We start from the raw sequence: 19,515 nt of genomic DNA, 5'->3' as shown, positions 1-19,515 counted from the left end.
CATTGATCATCCTTGAGATGTTTCTACAACTTGATTGGAGTCCACCTGTGGTAAATTCAATTGAGTGGACATGATTTGGAAAGGCACACACCTGTCTGTATAAGGTCCCACAGTTGACAGTGCATTTCAGAGCAAAAACCAAGCCATGAGGTCGAACGAATTGTCCATAGAGCCCTGAGACAGGATTGTGTCGAGGCACAGATCTGGAGAACAGTACCAAAAAATGTCTGCAGCATTGAAGGTCCCCAAGAACACAGTGGCCTCCATCATTTTTAAATGGAAGAAGTTTGGAACCACCAAGACTCTTCCTAGAGCTTGCCGCCCGGCCAAACTGAGCAATCGGGGGAGAAGAGCCTTGGTCAAGGAGGTGACCAAGAACCCGAAGGTCACTCTGACAGAGCCCCAGAGTTCCTCTGTGAAATTGGGAGAACCTTCCAGAAGGACAACCATCTCTGCAGCACTCCACCAATCAGGCCTTTATGGTAGAGTGGCCAGACAGAAGCCACTCCTCAGTAAAAGGCACATGACAGCCCGCTTGGAGTTTGCCTAAAGGACTCTCAGACCATGAGAAACAACATTCTCTGGTCTGATGAAACCAAGATTGAACTCTCTGGCCTGAATGCCAAGCGTCATGTCTGGAGGAAACCTGCCATCATCCCTATGGTGAAGCATGGTGGTGGCAGCATTATGCTGTGGGGATGTTTTTCAGCCGCAGGGACTGGGAGACTAGTCCGGATCGAGGGAAAGATGAATGGAGCGAAGTACAGAGATCCTTGATGAAAACCTGCTCCAGAGCGCCAGCCTTTTGTGTTGCACTCACAAATGCTTCACAATGTTTTTCTTTGAAGGCTATAACCTTCATATAATTGAAATAATATAGCCTAAATAATTCATTTTCGTTCCTTCTTAGGTTCCCTGTCTGGCACCTGACCTATTTAGAGTGTTTATATGCTGTTTAATATGACAAGTAGCCTATTTAAAATGATGAGCGCTTCTTACATTCACCTTTTCATGTTTATTAAAATACTTCATTCAAATCACATGGTTTGGTTTCAATACTTCAAATCAAAATGGTAGGTCCAGGTAGTCACAAAAATTGATGGGTGTTGGTTAAATTGTGATTTTAATTAATGGAGTGAATTTGGAGCGGCATTTCTTTTTCCTGTCAGTGCGGGGCGGTTTTTCGCAGAGGGGTTGGAAAGGACATGGAGCGTCGGAGTGCACTGCTCCATGAGCAATGAGCGGGATTTCCGACTGCTCAACTCCGCTCACATACTCTGTAACCAACTATAGCCAATTTATACACATTCATCATTACTACCAACACCAAGAGTGAGTTAGCTATATTTACAATTCTGTTTTTAGTAACATAGTGTTTTCCAGACAAGGGTGGCATAGAGGTATACCAGATTGAGTTACTCTTATTTGCTAACGTTAGCTAGTTTACGTTAGCTAACGTTAGTCAATGCTAGAATGACTACTAGCTTATTTACCTAGTCCAGCTAACATTACGTTACCTCTAATCAAGAATCTTCCGTTTTGTTGTGAACGATGGTGTCGCATCACTTCTCATCTGTCGTCTAAAATCCGTTCAGCCTGAAAATCCTTCTGATAATCTTAGGTCACCGTAAGCATCTTTCTTGATAGCCGCAAACCACTGGCAGCATCTGTGTAAAACTCTAGTAGGTAGAATGGTGAAAAATTACTGAATTTCGCGCTTGTTTGTAATTAACACAGCCAGACAGAACACGACACGGGCATGATGACCAACGTTAGTAAAAAAACAAACGTTTAAAAAAAAATGTGCCTTGAGAAGTTCTGAGATTACTATGTGTTGGTCGTTTGAAGTAAACAAATCAAATCACATTTTATTTGTCACATGCGCCGAATACAACAGGTGTAGACCTTACAGTGAAATGCTTACTTACAAGCCCTTAACCAACAATGCAGTTTTAAGAAAGAATACCAAAAAAATAAAAAATATATAATATGAAATAAAAGTAACAAATAATTAAAGAGCAGCAGTAAAAATAACAATAGCGAGGCTATATATGGTACGGTACCGAGTCAATGTGCGGGGCACCGGTTAGTCGAGGTAATTGAGGTAATATGTACTTGTAGGTAGAGTTATTAAAGTGATAATGCATAGATAGAGCGTCTGCTAAATGATGTAAATGTAATAATAAATAGAGAGTAGCAGCAGTGTAAAAGGGGGAGGGGGTGCAATGCAAATAGTCCGGGTAGCCATTTGATTAGATGTTCAGGAGTCTTATGGCTTGGGGTAGAAGCTGTTTAGAAGCCTCATGGACCTAGACTTGGCGCTCTGGTACCGCTTGCCATGCGGTAGCAGAGAGAACAGTATATGACTAGGGTGGATGGAGTCTTTGACAATTTTTAGGGCCTTCCTCTGACACCGCCTGGTATAGAGGTCCTGGATGGCAGGAAGCTTGGCCCCAGTGATGTACTGGGCCGTACGCACTACCCTCTGTAGTGCCTTGCGGTCGGAGGCCGAGCAGTTGCCATACCAGGCAGTGATGCAACCAGTCAGGATGCTCTCGATGGTGCAGCTGTAGAACCTTTTGAGGATCTGAGGACCAATGCCAAATCTTTTCAGTCTCCTTAGGGGGAATAGGTTTTGTCGTGCCCTCTTCACGACTGTCTTGGTGTGCTTGGACCATGTTAGTTTGTTGGTGATGTGGACACCAAGGAACTTGAAGCTGTCAACCTGCTCCACTCCAAACAATGCCATGAACCAAGTTCATGGGCACGCCCCATCTACCTAGTGGGGTGGTTTCTGCATTCACTATGAATGCTGTACTTTGTGGTTCACTATGAGCAGACGAAAACACAGGAAGTTGAAACTGGTCCTATCTGGCCGACTGGTCCTATCCCATTGGAAACGACAGGCTCTGGTCTATCTTGGGTTAGTTATAAAAATATTTTTTACAATCTATGGAGCCACGAGGTGAGAGTGAGAACTACTGACACTGGTAGAAAATGGCGTCCCTTGAGAGAGCAAGAACGAGATGTATGTTAGGAGAATAACAATATTATCATAAGGATACAGATTGGACAGGTAGGCCAGATAGGACCAGTCGGCCAGCCAGATAGGACCAGTCGGCCGGCCAGATTGGACCAGTTTAAACTTCCTGTGTATTCGTCTGCTCTGTCATATTGGTTGTTGATTGTTGCTAGACAACCATTTTCAAGTCTTGCCATATATTTTCAAGCAGATGTAAGTCAAAACTGTAACTCGGCCACTCAGGAGCATTCACTGTCTTCTTGGTAAACAACCTATCTGGCCTGTCGGACCTACCAAGAACAACCTGCCTTCCTGGCCAGCCGGACCTGCCTTCCTGGCCGGCCGGACCTACTTTCCTGGCCGGCTGGACCTACCTACCTGGCCAGCCGGCCAGACCTACCTGACATATAATGGTAATACAATTCAAAGTGCACAGTGACCATACCTGAGTGTAGTAGGAGTGCTTTGTTTTCAAGGAAAATAAAGTCTTGAGATGTCCTCTCTTGTCTTTTGTTCAGTGGTCGGTTGAGTGGTAATTGTCCCCTTTAAAGGGACACTTTGACTCAAGTACATAACACAAAGAGAAACCCATACAAACACTACCCAATTCATGTTAATTCCATGTTTACTGTAAATTGAGCTATTTTAGCCGTCAGCTCTTAAATATTTTTCACCTTGTGCAGAGCTTGGGGTTGGAAACGCATGCTGGACAACGGGCCAACGGTGCCAAGTTTGTCCCGCAGACATGAAGGTAAGAACATAAATGTTACCAACTTAAATGTAAATACTTATTGGAAATATCTGCAATCGTTCTTTAGACGGTCACAACACATGTATATAAAATATAGGGGATGGAAATATGTTAACATAGTGTGTCATTTCTAATACTTCTCTTGCATTTTGTAGGTAGATTTCTGGCTGTAATGGGTGCCAAGGACCTGAAGTCGACAATGTGGCAGATGCTACCTTGCATTCTGTCAAACAGTCTTGCCATCACCACCACCTGGGGTGGGATGAGGCCTGTTTCAGGAACTTGTTTCTGATGACCATTCTTCACAGTAAGTTTTGATATTAAATGTGTTACATTTGTTTTGTGTACTTTTAAGTAAATTCTTAAACTCGTTTAAGACCATGTGGGATTCAAATGTAACTCCATGTTCTTTCTTTGTGAATAGGAGCCATTCGGAAGAACCCTGCAACCCGGGATGCCATGGAACCCTGCAACCCGGGATGCCAGATTCAGATCACCCAGGAATCTTTCCCTTCAGTTGGTCCACTTTCACATTTACCGCTACCCCAGTAATGGCGGCCCTTTCTTGAGAGCAAAACAAGTCACATCGCTTGTCCCAATTGGTTTGGCCCAAAGCGCCCCCCGCTCCCTCTGACCAGCAGAAACACAAACAATTATCACAAGACTACTTCGGGTTACCTTCACCGATTCCACAGCACCCAACTTTTTCACACACCCTGAAACCACAAAAGGTTCAGCCAAAAGGCAGGGGTCCACTTTCTCCAAAAATGTCACTCCTACCGTCACAGACTCATCTTTATCATGACCATTGGTGCAAGCCTCGGGCTCTGAGGACTTCACCGAACCTGCCTCCTCTGATAAATCACCATTATTGACTTCCATTTCTCCTCCAGACCTCGATTCCGGCGTACGGCTCACTCTGCTCCTACTTTCTACCATTTTTCTTCGACAAACCATCTCCCTTTTTCCCACAGTTTTTACCCAACTCAAGCTCACCCTCTTCCTCCTTCTCTCTCTATTCCTCCTCTGTATTCCAAGTATATGTATCCTTATGATAATATTGTTATTCTCCTAACATACATCTCGTTCTTGCCCTCTCAAGGGATGCCATTTTCTACCAGTGTCACTAGTTCTCACTCTCACCTCTTGTGGCTCCATAGATTGTACAAAATATTTGTATAACTAACCAAAGATAGACCAGAGCCTGTCATTTCCAATGGGAGCAAATTAATCATAGAGGGCAGAACAAGCAAGGAGTTTGGCAGAGCCAAGCACAAGCTAGTGAGATCCTATTGGCGCATTCTAGTATTTATTTGCATATTTCTGTTAGGAAACGCCTACTATGTGACGCGCAAGTGTGCAGTAACTCAATTTGCCCTTGCACTACCTCTAAACAATGCAATTTTTTTGAAACTTTGGCAAAGGGTAAAGTCTACAAAATGCAGTCGACTCTGTTTGTTACAGATTCTAAAACTGTATGGTGATCGAATGTTTTATCGATGAGGAAATTTGCAGAATGTCGGCCACTGGGCTTCCTCTCATCACCATATTTGGTAGAGTGGATACGCCAACCCCCGATGCTTCACATTTATACATCTGGTGAAATATCTACTGTCACGCCTACTCCCGCTCCCTCTCTCCAGCGCATGACGTCGCTGGTCTACTAACCACCAGTCCAGGCACCATCATTACGCGCACCTGCTCCCCATCATTACGCACAACTGCTCCCCATCATTACGCACACCTGGACTTCATCATCACCTTGATTACTCTCCCTTTATTTAGCCCTCTGTAGCCTAAGTCATCAGGCAGTATTGGTTTTGTTCACTTTCAGTATGCTTCTCCTGTTTTCTTTTTCTGCCTTGTTCATGTTTATTAAACTCACCTTCTGCACCTGCTTCCTGACTCCAAGTGCATATGTGACACAGTCCCAGGAGCCACTGACTAAGTGCCTTTAACCAGTATATTCCAAACTCTTTGATTCAACTTGGGTGAAAGTTAATCAACAATGTATACAACTATAATAATAGTGTAAATAAAAATAGCATAAAAGAAAATTAAGAACAAAATCCAATACAAATGTGATCCTTTATTGGTGTTGCTTTATATGGAGTGTGTGTGTGCATGCGCATGTCAGGTAGGTATAGTCTGATCTGGTGTATGTGACTGTGTGTGTGCCTGTGTAAGTGTGGACAGCCAGGGATGTCTGAGAAGCTTGGATGCAGAGAGGCGGAGGGTGGGGTTAGAATGCAGGGCTGAGCGTATCAGACAGCGAGCCTGCGAGGTTAGTACGGCCCCCCCACAGGTTTGTACAGCCCCAACAGGGTAGCAGCCCAATAGCAGCGCATGGAGCATTATTCCTAGAGACCAGACAGCTGTAGCCGGAGCACAGACCCACAGAGACCAGAGACATCCCCAGGTCCTGGGCTGCAATAGTGGGATGGGAGGGGTTTCCTTCCTGCATTATGACTGCATCATCCAAGCTCTCCAGCATCAACATGGTTCTGACACACACACACCCACACACACAAGGAAAATACTTTGATTGATGCATGCACACGCCTACACACACACTCACATGCAACTCTCCTTGTTCTTGAAGACAAACTTGTCTAGCTTGAGGTCATGGCAATGTGCCACGGCCAACACCAGCTGTCGGTACAGGCATCGGGCTCCGTCCTCTGGTAACCTCCGGCACCGGGCCCGGAGCAGCGCCTCCAGGTTCCCATAGGAACGTGGGAAGAATAAGTAAGGATGGGCGTCCTCGACAACCACATCACACAGCTTGATGCTGTTGGGTGGGGGGGCAGGCAGTAGTATGAACACAGAACCTACCGGGAGACAGGAAGCACCTAGAACACAGAAACACTGTTGAGAGCTCATACAGATTCTACAATATTAGCCTATATTATAGATGGAATACAGGAATACTGTTGAGGCCCTCTATGAAACCAGTAAGACAAGATCTGCATTATGGTGTTATCACAGCCTACATACAAACACAGGCCTACTGTACATGACCATCAACTGTCCTGTTTCTGATGAGCTTGGTGGAACATGCAGTAAGAAGAGGAGATGAGGGGGAAAGGCTGGAGTTAGGAGACAAGGAGAGGACACATGATGGTGCTCCATTACCTCCTTTCATCTATTTTCCATCTCAATAGTTGGCTCCCTCTTCTAGTTTTCCAAAATAAATAATAAATACCTATATATATACAGTGGGGAGAACAAGTATTTGATACACTGCCGATTTTGCAGGTTTTCCTACTTACAAAGCATGTAGAGGTCTGTAATTTTTATCATGGGTACACTTCAACTGTGAGAGACGGAATCTAAAACAAAAATCCAGAAAATCACATTGTAGGATTTTTAAGTAATTAATTTGCATTTTATTGCATGACATAAGTATTTGATCACCTACCAACCAGTAAGAATTCCGGCTCTCACAGACCTGTTAGTTTTTCTTTAAGAAGCCCTCCTGTTCTCCACTCATTACCTGTATTAACTGCACCTGTTTGAACTCGTTACCTGTATAAAAGACACCTGTCCACACACTCAATCAAACAGACTCCAACCTCTCCATAATGGCCAAGACCAGAGAGCTGTGTAAGGACATCAGGGATACAATTGTAGACCTGCACAAGGCTGGGATGGGCTACAGGACAATAGGCAAGCAGCTTGGTGAGAAGGCAACAACTGCTGGCGCAATTATTAGAAAATGGAAGAAGTTCAAGATGACGGTCAATCACCCTTGGTCTGGGGCTCCATGCAATATCTCACCTTGTGGGGCATCAATGATCATGAGGAAGGTGAGGGATCAGCCCAGAACTACACGGCAGGACCTGGTCAATGACCTGAAGAGAGCTGGGACCACAGTCTCAAAGAAAACCATTAGTAACACACTACGCCGTCATGGATTAAAATCCTGCAGCGCACGCAAGGTCCCCCTGCTCAAGCCAGCGCATGTCCAGGCCCGTCTGAAGTTTGCCAATGACCATCTGGATGATCCAGAGGAGGAATGGGAGAAGGTCATGTGGTCTGATGAGACAAAAATTGAGCTTTTTGGTCTAAACTCCACTCGCCGTGTTTGGAGGAAGAAGAAGGATGAGTACAACCCCAAGAACACCATCCCAACCGTGAAGCATGGAGGTGGAAACATCATTCTTTGGGGATGCTTTTCTACAAAGGGGACAGGACGACTGCACCGTATTGAGGGGAGGATGGATGGGGCCATGTATCGCGAGATCTTGGCCAACAACCTCCTTCCCTCAGTAAGAGCATTGAAGATGGGTCGTGGCTGGGTCTTCCAGCATGACAACGACCCGAAACACACAGCCAGGGCAACTAAGGAGTGGCTCCGTAAGAAGCATCTCAAGGTCCTGGAGTGGCCTAGCCAGTCTCCAGACCTGAACCCAATAGAACATCTTTGGAGGGAGCTGAAAGTCTGTATTGCCCAGCGACAGCCCCGAAACCAGAAGGATCTGGAGAAGGTCTGTATGGAGGAGTGGGCCAAAATCCCTGCTGCAGTGTGTGCAAACCTGGTCAAGACCTACAGGAAACGTATGATCTCTGTAATTGCAAACAAAGGTTTCTGTACCAAATATTAAGTTCTGCTTTTCTGATGTATCAAATACTTATGTCATGCAATAAAATGCAAATTAATTACTTTAAAATCATACAATGTGATTTTCTGGATTTTTGTTTTAGATTCCGTCTCTCACAGTTGAAGTGTACCTATGATAAAAATTACAGACCTCTACATGCTTTGTAAGTAGGAAAACCTGCAAAATCGGCAGTGTATCAAATACTTGTTCTCCCCACTGTATATATATATATTTATTTTTTTATCAACCGACCTTGCACACCAGCTCCTCTCCACTGTGAGCATTCGCAGCTCAGAGCAAGTTCTCCTGCAGCAGATCATACAACGCGGGAGACACCTGCTGGTTGGCTGCGTGATCTCGAAGGAGCTCTCTGTCGAATAGATAGTTTGAGGGCTCTGGTGACGACTGATGCTCTCAGAAGGTGATCCTGAGACTTCCTGAATGTCCATGTGATAAAATAATGTAAAAGTATATGAAATATAACGTGAAATATCTCTGTGAATAACAGACAGGGTAGACCAAATAACAAACAGACAGAAACTAACTGCCAATAGAACGTTGCTGATAAAACAAAATTATGAAGCTGCTGCTGTTTCATTGATGAGATGATACAGAATGAAAATAATGTTTTGTTTGTAGGCCTACCGTCCGACAAACGTGCAAACAATTTGGAAAATCAGTGTTAGATATCAGTATTCGATATTTGATTTCAAGAAAATGACCATAATTTCAACATTGATTTTAAATGTAATTTGAATTGATTTTGATTCTAGGGATGATCCAATATTATACCATGGCATTGTTGAATACTCGTTTATATAGGCTACTCTGCTTGCGCGTTGTGGAACACACCTTCCACGTAGTACATTATTTTCCATAGAATACATAGCCCCTCGTTGATTATCCCTTACATAGATCCATCGCTCTGTCTCTTTTTTTCACACACACACACGGCAGCAAATGCAAGTTTGTTGACGTTTATTTGTTGTACATTATGCAGGTGATAATGAACATAGCGATACATTGTGATAACCTATAGTTTGACAATAACACTGAACACACACATCATTACCGTGGCAACATGCTGAGAGGAATACACACACAGCACAAAAGCACAACACAGCAACAACACAGACACTTCCCCTAACATCTGACTCCTAACACCTGTGTAGATCTGAGAGGATTGAATATGTGTGCTTATACCTATCCAATTTTTTCAGATCATAAGTGTCTAGCGGGCTAGGGGACCTGTCTGTGGGGTAGTGGATAAGGGTCCAGGGGTTAAGGGAAGTGTGTAGGTAGTAGTGATGTGATATGAGGGAGGGGCAAGAGGAGAGGAAAGTAAAGGGTTCAAACATATATACACATTTTCATAGGAGAATAATCAATAGAAACACTTTTATAATGGAGGACTCCGATTTGACAAGAATCATTACCGTCAAATGACCATGATACAGTCCCATTGAACAAGTGTTCATTCCCTTTGGTTTCTCTCTCTCTCTCTCATACGCACACACACACACACACACACACACACACACACACACACACACACAACAATAATAACAACTACAAGCACTGGCACAGATATATTGGCTTCAATGTGATACATTGCGCGCACACACACTAACACGCACACACACACCACCTTTACATACACTATCTGTATAGCCCTACACTTTAAAACATGAACCTGTACAGGGTCCAATCCAGGGAAGATATTCAGTGGAGACGTTAGGAAGGTTAAGTGTGTCATACACTGTAAAAAACATACTGACTCACCTTAAAAACATGAGTGTAAGAGTACCCCACTTACCTAAAATATAAAGTTGTATAAACTTATATACTATTATGTATCTAATAATTTGTCAACTGGTTTTGTCAACTCCTGGGTAACTCATATTTTTAAGTTGAAACAGCTAACGTTTTTGACAGTGTGTGAGTGTGAGGGGAGGTATGGAAAGACATGATGAACTACAGAGCAGTGGTGTAAAGTACTTAAGTAAAAATACTTTAAAGTACTACTTAAGTAGTTTTTTGGGTATCTGTACTTTACTTTACTATTATATTTCACTTTTACTTCACTACATTCCTAAAGAAAATAATGTACTTTTACTCCATACATTTTCCCTGACACCCAAAAGTACTTTTTACATTTTAACAGGAAAATGGTCAAATTCACGTACTTATCAAGAGAACATCCCTGGTCACCTCTACTGCCTCTGATCTGGCGGACTCACTAAAGACAAATGCTTCATTTGTAAATTATGTCTGAGTGTTGGAGTGTGCCCCTGGCTATCTGTAAATTAAACAAAACATGAAAACTGTGCTGTCTGGTTAGCTTAATATAAGTAATTTGAAATGATTTATACTTTTGCTTTTGATACTTAAGTATATTGTAGCATATATATTTACTTTTGATACTTAAGTATATTTAAAACCCAATACTTTTAGACTTTTACTCAAGTAGTATTTTACTGTATGACTCACTTTTACTTGTGTCATTTTCTATTAAGGTATCTTTACTTTGACTCAAGTATGACAATTGGGTACTTTTTACACCACTGCTACAGAGTCATGGAGTTCTTTACACAGAACACATCAAACACATAGACCTGTCTCCCTTCACACAACTGCCCTAACCCTATATCTCTCCTCCATCCCTCTCTCTCCCTCTCATCTCTCCATCCTCTCTCCCTACCCATTCTTTTCTCTATCCCTCCACCCAACCCACCCCTCTATCTCTCTTTATTTGAGGTCTCCAGCATCTCCCTGGATGGTCTTCTTGATACGGAGCAGCATGGTGGTGAGCCATTGGTCCAGACGAGAGATGGAGTCAAACTCTTTAACAGCTTCAGTAAACGCCTCGCAGTTCTGCTCCTCATGGGCATCCAGCAACTTCTACAGAGAGACAGAGAGGGGGAGGGAAATGGTTGTGGGCTGGTGAAGAAGGAAGCTATGCTGTTAAACAAGCAACGTGAAGTCCGTTAACACACACACACACACAAAGGCGCTCATCGTGTCTACCTTCAGCAGCTTGCACTCTCTGGAGTCAGCAAAAGCAGGAAACATATCCTCATACTTCTCTATGGCCAGCTGTAAAAACACACAAACACACACTTGTAATCATTACTAATTGACAGGTACTTCCTCAGTTCAGTTGGAATATCTGAAGAATATTTGTCTACTCTGTGTGTCTTGCTTCAAAACAAGAGAACTACTACCACTAATAATGATAATAATAATAATACCTTTGCGTTGAGTTCGTCCACAATGAAGTGGCAGAGGGAGGCTTTAAAGAAGTACTCTTTGGCATTATACTTCAGCAAGGGGTTGTCCATAGTATTGGTGGCCACCTGACACACACACCATTACATCACTCAGAGAGAGCTGATCACATTTCAGGGCTTTAAAATGCATGCAACACACACACAAACACATATACACACCTGCTCGTAGATCTCAATGGCTTTCGGATACTGCTCCAGCTGAGCGCTGTAGTGGCCCACCTTCAGCAGACACTTGTTAGCAGAACTGAGAGAGAGAGAGAGAGAGAGAGAGAGAGGAGAGAGAGAGAGAGAGAGAGAGAGAGAGAGAGAGAGAGAGAGAGAGAGAGAGAGAGAGAGAGAGAGATAGAGAGAGAGAGAGAGAGAGAGAGAGAGAGATAGAGAGAGAGAGGAGAGAGGAGAGAGAGAGAGAGATAAAGCATTTGAGTACAGTATAGTAGTAGTAGAGTGTAGCATAACTGAATAGTATAGTATTCATTTATACTACAGAACACTGGAGACTCACCTGTTGGACTCCTCCCCTTTATAATAATCGGCTGCCTGCTCATAGTGGGCGATCGCCTGGGCAACAGGAGACACACACGTAAAATATTGTTCATAAGGAGTTAGATGTGAGTGTGTGTGTTCCGTACCTTCTCTATGTCCACCAGCTCAGACTCGTACACCTCTGCGATGGTGATGTGATGTTTGGCTGCGATAGTAAACCTACCCTGTAATACACGTGGATCATTAGTACAGAGATGGAGAATAACCTGTCGATTGCAACAACACTGATACAGAATCATTAGAACATACATACTGTATCAGCCTTCATATCAGGCGGTATCAGCCGTTGATGGCTAGAAGATATAGCCCCCTCACACACAGTACATGCACAATTGCACATAGAAATGGGTGAAGCAGGTTAAGATGAGAGTGGTATGGTTAGCGGTCACAGGTTTGGAATTAGAGGTCAGGGCTCAAGGGTTGGACCAGGCTTACCATGTCAGTGTAAATATCGATGGCTGCATTTATACAGTTGATAGCCTCTACAGGGGAGAGGGGGAGAGGGAGGAGTGAAAGAGGGGGAGAGAAAAAAAGAAAGGTGGATAGAGAAAGAAAGAGCAGGGAGTAAGAGAGGTTAGGTTTTCCTACCAGAGTGAGTGAAAGAGAAAGAACACAGACAGAAACATACAGTACCTACTAGTAGGGACTACTATTAGGGAGGCTTTGCCCTCTAGTCTAGTATGTATTGGAGTGTGTTCCTACCCTGAGGGTCAGCCTTCTTGTAAGCGTTCCCTGCGTCGACGAAGCTGGTGGCTGAGTCCAGTTTGTTCTGCAGCTGCATGTGGAGCCGGGCCCCCTGGCAGAACGCATTACCAGCAGCTACACACACACAAACACAAAAACATAATTATCATATCTATGGAACGTATGTAGTATTTCAGCAGTGTGTGTGTGTGTGTTTGTCTGTGTGTGCATGTGTGTGTGACCCACCGGTCCAGTTCTTGGCCATCTTGAACATGTTGGCTGCTCTGGCATACATCTCACATGCATCTTCTACTTTGTGGTGACTTCCCCTGAAATACACCCATATGCGCGCACACACACACACACATTTAACAACACTGTAAGTTACATGAGTTCTAGACCTGGACACCATCAGAACATGTGTTTGTGTCTACTGGGTCTCATTCAGGAGGACGCAAACTGAACGTTGTCTACCAAAGCAAATATATGCTGAACATAAATATAAACGCAACATGCAACAATTTCAAAGATTTTACTGAGTTATACTTCATAGAAGGACATTTGTCAATTTAAATAAATAAATTAGGTCCTAATCTATGGATTTCACATGACTGGGCAGGGGCGCAGCCATGGGTGGGCCTGGGAGGGCATAGGACCACCCACTTGGGAGCCAGGTCCACCCACTGGGGAGCCAGGCCCAGCCAATCAGAATGAGTTTTTCCCCACAAAAGCGCTTTATTAGAGACAGAAATACTCCTCAGCACCCCTCCTCCCCCTCCTCAGACGATCCCGCAGGTGAAGAAGCCGGATGTAGAGGTCCTGGGCTGGCATGGTAACACGTGGTCTGCGGTTGTGAGGCCGGTTGGATGTACTGCCAAATTCTCTAAAACGACGTTAGAGGCGGCTTATGGTAGAGAAATGAACATTAAATTCTCTGGCAACAGCTCTTACGGACATTCCTGCAGTCAGCATGCCAATTGCACACTCCCTCAAACATGGGACATCTGTGGCATTTTGTAGTGTGACAAAACTGCACATTTTAGAGTGGCCTTTTATTGTCCCAAGCACAAGGTGCACCGGTGTAATGATCATGCTGTTCAATCAGCTTCTTGACATGCCACACTGGTCAGGGGGATGGATTGTCTTGGCAAAGGAGAAATGAAATGCTCACTAACAGGGATGTAAACAAATTTGTGCACAAAATTTGAAAGAAATACACTTTTTGTGTGTATGGAAAATTTCTGTGATCTTTTATTTCAGCTCATGAAAAATGGGACCAACACTTTATATGTTGCGTTTATATTTTTGTTCAGTATATAGAATATCTCATGAATAGTGCTGCCCTACTCTACATGTCAGAGAGCCATGTCTGTTCTGCTGAATATATTATAGGCCACTACCAATAAGCGCCCTACTGTCGTCGGTAATGAGCAACAACCCCGGTGGTTAAACGGTAAATGTTGACAGTTTGCTGTCAGGTGACCGGAGCACTGCACATCTTCTCCCCGAGGCAGAGAGGCCTGACTGCGACAAACAGGACCGCCATCCTCCCCCTCACTACTGCAAAATGATACCTATAATCCCTTTCCATTAATATAGGCCTAACCATCATACAGCTAACCAATGCACTCGCGATTTGTTGTGTCCAATGTCATGAAGCATCGACACATCCCCCTGCCGTGATGCAGTAGTGAATCTGCGCTCGTGTAGTGACTCCGTAGGCTACATGAGAACCAATGCATCTCATCTCACCCGAACATCCCTCCCAAGAACGAGCCGGAGGATTTGACCTTCTTGTCGGCTTCGGCCATCAGCTGCATGGCCTCCTTCTCTTTTCCGGAGGTATCCATCGCTGTTTGGGCTGTGTGTGTGTCGTCGACAAGGTAAAAACAAATATTCCGCAGAATCCGTTCAGCTGTGAATGGATTCCGAGAGATGGTGCTGATGAGAGAGTCCTCCTCGGTCGTATGTCTTTATCTATTGATTCCCTCAAGACAGTCTTGGTGCATTACCGCCACCTAGCGAGCTGGAGAAAATTGCAACAAGTTTGAATCCAGTACGACTTATTTGTAAGAATCATACTGCATTTATATATTTTTGCTATTATAACAAGTGTGCTATATAGCTGTTCATACAAGACCGAAAACAAAACTGTGCATAGTATGTTTTATGCTTTTGAGATTTGAGAGGTTCTTCTGAAAAATCCTGCTGCGAAGCGGTGCGGAAGTTGCGTAAAAATGGCGCCAAAGTTGAAAACATAAACAGAACCATCAAAAGAAACTGTTGTTTTGTTAACTACTATATAGTTAGCTAGCTATTACATTTTCAATTATTAAAGCAGCGTAACCAAAAGTATCTATTCATTTTTAAAGTTTGTCTTCAGAGAAGTGACGTTCGCTTTCCAACCAAGCAACTCGGGTGAGTAGCAACATTTGTCTTCCAATTACAGTAGCTAGCTGTTCTTCTAGTAGCAGGTGAGGTAGCTAATGTTAGCTAAGTGGTAACTTTTCAGCATAAATTGTGAGTTTGATAGCTGGAGAGGAAACTCACGCCCTCCCCCAGTGCTCAAATAGGTAATGGTCAGACACACACACAGAGTTAGTCTGAGGTAAGGGTCAGTTAGAGGTCATTCTATCCCCTAACTAGCCTCTAAAAATCGCTTAACCCCTCAATGATGTCCAAGTGACCCCTTGGTTTCTGGACAGCACTGACAACATGGTGGAGGCTTGTGGAGGTGAAGGTAGGGGTGATTGGGAATTCATCATCACTGGCACTGTCTGAGTCACTGATGAGGTGTGTGTGTAGGCGGCAGCAGGGGGAAGAAGGATAAGTGTATGTTCCTGTTCTACATCGAAGCCAATTCCGTCAGCAACTCTAAAGGTAATTGTAGTTGTTACTCATGTTATTGGGAGGTCGAAGGCCAAACAATGAAGTGTTTCCAAATTGTGTGGACAATAAAGTTTGTTTCTAATGTCCGAAAGTGAAGGAGGCTGGAGGTCAGGGGTCATCTGGAGGTGAAAGGTCATCAGGGATAGAGTTATCTTTGAAGGAGCTGTACGCCATCCAGGAAACACACAGCCAAACTGACCTACTGAAGTTCATCGTACAGTAAGAGACACACACAGTAAGACACAATCAAACATAATTCTGTGATTACTACTGTACTAGAGTGCTTTTGATATCTATTTTGAGTGACTGATGTGACTGTCTTTCAGCTCCTTGTGTCCAGCCATTTATGGCCACCTGGTGAGTAAGCCTGCTTTCCATTGGCAATGTTTCAGCTGAGCTGTGGCTATGTTTTAGCTGGGCTGAATATATTTTTTATAAAAAGTGTGCGTAGCTAGTAAAAGCAGGTCCTTAGCCTCCCGAGTGGCGCAGTGGTGCCACTATAGATCTTGGTTTGAGTCAAGGCTCTGTCGCAGCCGGCCGCGACCCGGAGACCCATGGGGCGACGCACAATTGGCCCAGCGTCGTCCAGGTTAGGGGAGGGTTTGGCCGGCAGGGATGTTCTTGTCCCACAGTGCATGATGACACGGTCGCCAGGTGTACGGTGTTTCCTCCGACACATTGGTGCGGCTGGCTTCCGGGTTAAGCGGCTTGGTTGTGTTTCGGAGGACGCACGGCTCTCGACCTTCGCCTCTCCGGTGTCCGTACGGGAGTTGCAGCGATGGGACAAGACAATCGGATACCACGAAATTGTGGAGAGAAAAAAAACATAACATATAAATAAAAAAGCAGGTATTTAGCGTTGTTTGGAGGCAGTCAGAAGCATGCTGATGATAAGAACAGGATCCCCATCAGAGGAGACCTTCATATACTGGTGGTGGGAGACCCTGGACTGGGGAAGAGCCAGATGATACAGGTAACCCACACCAGGGCTTGACATTACCTTTTTTTTTTTTCACTTGCTAACTATAGCCATTTGATCCTCCCAGTCTGAAACACAATGGGCCTAAAAGGTAAGTGAAAATTGTGTTGTATGACGCAAGGAACCACTTTACAAAATAAGTACAGAGAATCAGACAAAAATGTAGGCTACCCTCTACCTATTGGCTTCTTTGCATATTCAAGCCTGTCTCAAAATACAACACTGGCCCTTTAAGGCTCTCATGGAGGATGGTTGGCCAACCTTCATAGCCTATGAAATATTTCAACATTACAATTACATGCCCAAAACATTTCCTCATTCAATGAATCAGGGATCAAATGGCTAAAGTAAGCAACTTCAAAGCAAGGTAACTAACTAAGACATGTTTATTTATAACTTGTAAGGCTAAAATATTCAGGTTTCAGAGGAGATCTATTACAGCATTGGGAGTTATTTCTAAGAATGTATTTTAATGCTGTCCAAATGACATGGCTGCTAGTTGGCTATGGAGTCATAGTTGGCTAGCTGAACAAAGTGGGTTGAGTCTACTCCTTTAAACATTGAACCGCTGTGGTTCACAACAATTCTGATTTCCAAAGGCGGAAGTTGGGAGAGTTTTTGTTCGGGTGGTTCAGTGAAACAATTTTAGTTTCCGAGCTAGAAGATTTGGTGAGGGAGGCCCTGCTCTCTCCACTCCCAGATGCTTAGCCCATTTCATTCCAATCTCCTCTGCATTTTTGTAGCCATTTGCTACAGCCTGTCAACTATGCCTCTGCCTATCCCTGTTCTCTCCTCTCTGCACAGGCTACACAAACGCACCACACCGCGTGGCTGCTGCCTCTCCAATTTGGTGGTCCCTGCACGCACCACCCACGTGGAGTTCCAGGTCGCAGGCAGCCTCTGGAACTGCCGTTCTGCTGCCAACAAAGCTGACTTCATCCCAGCCTATGCCAACCTCCAGTCCCTCGACTTCCTGGCGCTGACGGAAACATGGATCACCACTGAAAACACCGCTACTCCTACTGCTCTCTCCTCGTCTGACCATGTGTTCTCGCATACCCCGAGAGCATCTGGTCAGAGGGGTGGTGGTACAGGAATCCTCATCTCTCCCAAGTGGACATTCTCAATTTTTCCCCTAACCCATCTGTCTATCTCCTCATTTGAATTCCATGCTGTCACAGTCACTAGCCCATTTAAGCTTAATATCCTTGTCATCTATCGCCCTCCAGGTTCCCTTGGAGAGTTCATCAATGAGCTTGACGCCTTGATAAGTTCCTTCCCTGAGGATGGCTCACCCCTCACAGTTTTGGGGGATTTCAACCTCCCTATGTCCACATTTGACTCATTTCTCTCTGCCTCCTTCTTTCCACTCCTCTCCTCTTTTGACCTCACCCTCTCACCGTCCCCCCCTACTCACCAGGCAGGCAATACGCTTGACCTCATCTTCACTAGATGCTGCTCCTCTACTAATCTCACTGCAACTCCCCTCCAAGTCTCCGACCACTACTTTGTTTCCTTTTCTCTCTCACTCTCCTCCCACACTACTCACTCTGCCCCTACACAGATGGTAATGCGCCGCCGCAACCTTCGCTCTCTCTCTCCCACTACTCTCTCCTCTTCCATCCTATCATCTCTTCCCTCTGCTCAATCCTTCTCCCTCCAATCTCCTGATTCTGCCTCCTCAACCCTCCTCTCCTCCCTTTCTGCATCCTTTGACTCTCTGTGTCCCCTATCCTCACGGCCGGCTCGCTCCTCCCCTCCAGCTCCGTGGCTTGATGACTCATTGCGAGCTCACAGAACAGAGCTCCGGGCAGCGGAGCGGAAATGGAAGAAAACTAAACTCCCTGCCGACCTGGCATCTTTTCACTCCCTCCTCTCTACATTTTCTTCATCTGTTTCTGCTGCTAAGGCCACCTTCTACCACTCTAAATTCCAAGCATCTGCCTCTAACCCTAGGAAGCTCTTTGCCACATTTTCCTCCCTCCTGAATCCTCCCCCCCCCCTCCCCCCCTCCTCTCTCTCTGTGGATGACTTCGTCAACCACTTTGAAAAGAAGGTTGACGACATCCGATCCTTGTTTGTTAAGCCTAATGACACTGCTGGTCCTGCTCACACTGCCCTACCCTATGCTTTGACTTCTTTCTCCCCTCTCTCTCCAGATAAGATCCTGCGACTTGTGACTGCAGGCCGCCCAACAACCTGCCCGCTTGACCCCATCCCCTCCTCCCTTCTCCAGACCATCTCCGGTGACCTTCTCCCCTACCTCACCTCGCTGATCAACTCATCCTTGACCGCTGGCCATGTCCCTTCCGTCTTCAAGAGAGCGAGAGTTGCTCCCCTTCTCAAAAAACCAACACTCGACCCCACTGATGTCAACAACTACAGACCAGTATCCCTTCTTTCTTTTCTTTCCAAAACTATTGAGCGTGCCGTCTTTAGCCAACTCTCTTGCTATCTCTCTCAGAATGACCTTCTTGATCCAAACCAATCAGGTTTCAGGACTGGTCATTCAACTGAGACTGCTCTTCTCTGTGTCACAGAGACTCTCCGCACTGCTAAAGCTAACTCTCTCTCCTCTGCTCTTGTCCTTCTAGATCTGTCTGCTGCCTTTGATACTGTGAACCATCAGATCCTCCTCTCCACCCTCTCCGAAATGGGCATCTCCGGCGCGGCTCACTCCTGGATTGCGTCCTACCTGACCGGTCGCTCCTACCAAGTGGCGTGGCGGGAAGCTGTCTCCGCACCACGTGCTC

At 44.9% G+C, this 19,515-nt stretch overlaps 1 protein-coding gene across 2 annotated transcripts; it reads right to left on the bottom strand.

Annotated features, from left to right (window-relative positions):
• Positions 1-9,340: 9,340 nt before the first annotated feature.
• Positions 9,341-14,875, bottom strand: LOC311102799 (beta-soluble NSF attachment protein-like; the record flags this gene model as incomplete). 2 transcript variants are annotated; one of them, XM_084144214.1, is made up of 10 exons in its annotated part: positions 9,341-11,278; positions 11,405-11,473; positions 11,629-11,733; positions 11,827-11,911; positions 12,170-12,225; positions 12,297-12,374; positions 12,646-12,692; positions 12,913-13,029; positions 13,141-13,223; positions 14,647-14,875. In XM_084144214.1, the coding sequence occupies 10 exons, from the start codon at positions 14,742-14,744 to the stop codon at positions 11,126-11,128; spliced, it is 891 nt and encodes a 296-aa protein (XP_084000340.1). In that variant the 3' UTR covers positions 9,341-11,125. The 2 variants fall into 2 exon arrangements, with proteins under 2 accessions (XP_084000340.1, XP_084000341.1); XM_084144215.1 differs by lacking the exons at positions 12,646-12,692; positions 13,141-13,223; positions 14,647-14,875 and having other exon boundaries at positions 12,913-13,020.
• Positions 14,876-19,515: the final 4,640 nt, after the last annotated feature.

The sequence above is a fragment of the Coregonus lavaretus genome (genome assembly GCF_964263955.1).
Source record: "Coregonus lavaretus genome assembly, chromosome: 27".
In the NCBI taxonomy this organism is placed as follows: Eukaryota; Metazoa; Chordata; class Actinopteri; order Salmoniformes; family Salmonidae; genus Coregonus; species Coregonus lavaretus.
The sequence above is the reverse complement of the archived record's forward strand: the minus strand, read 5'-3'. Positions and strand labels throughout refer to the sequence as shown.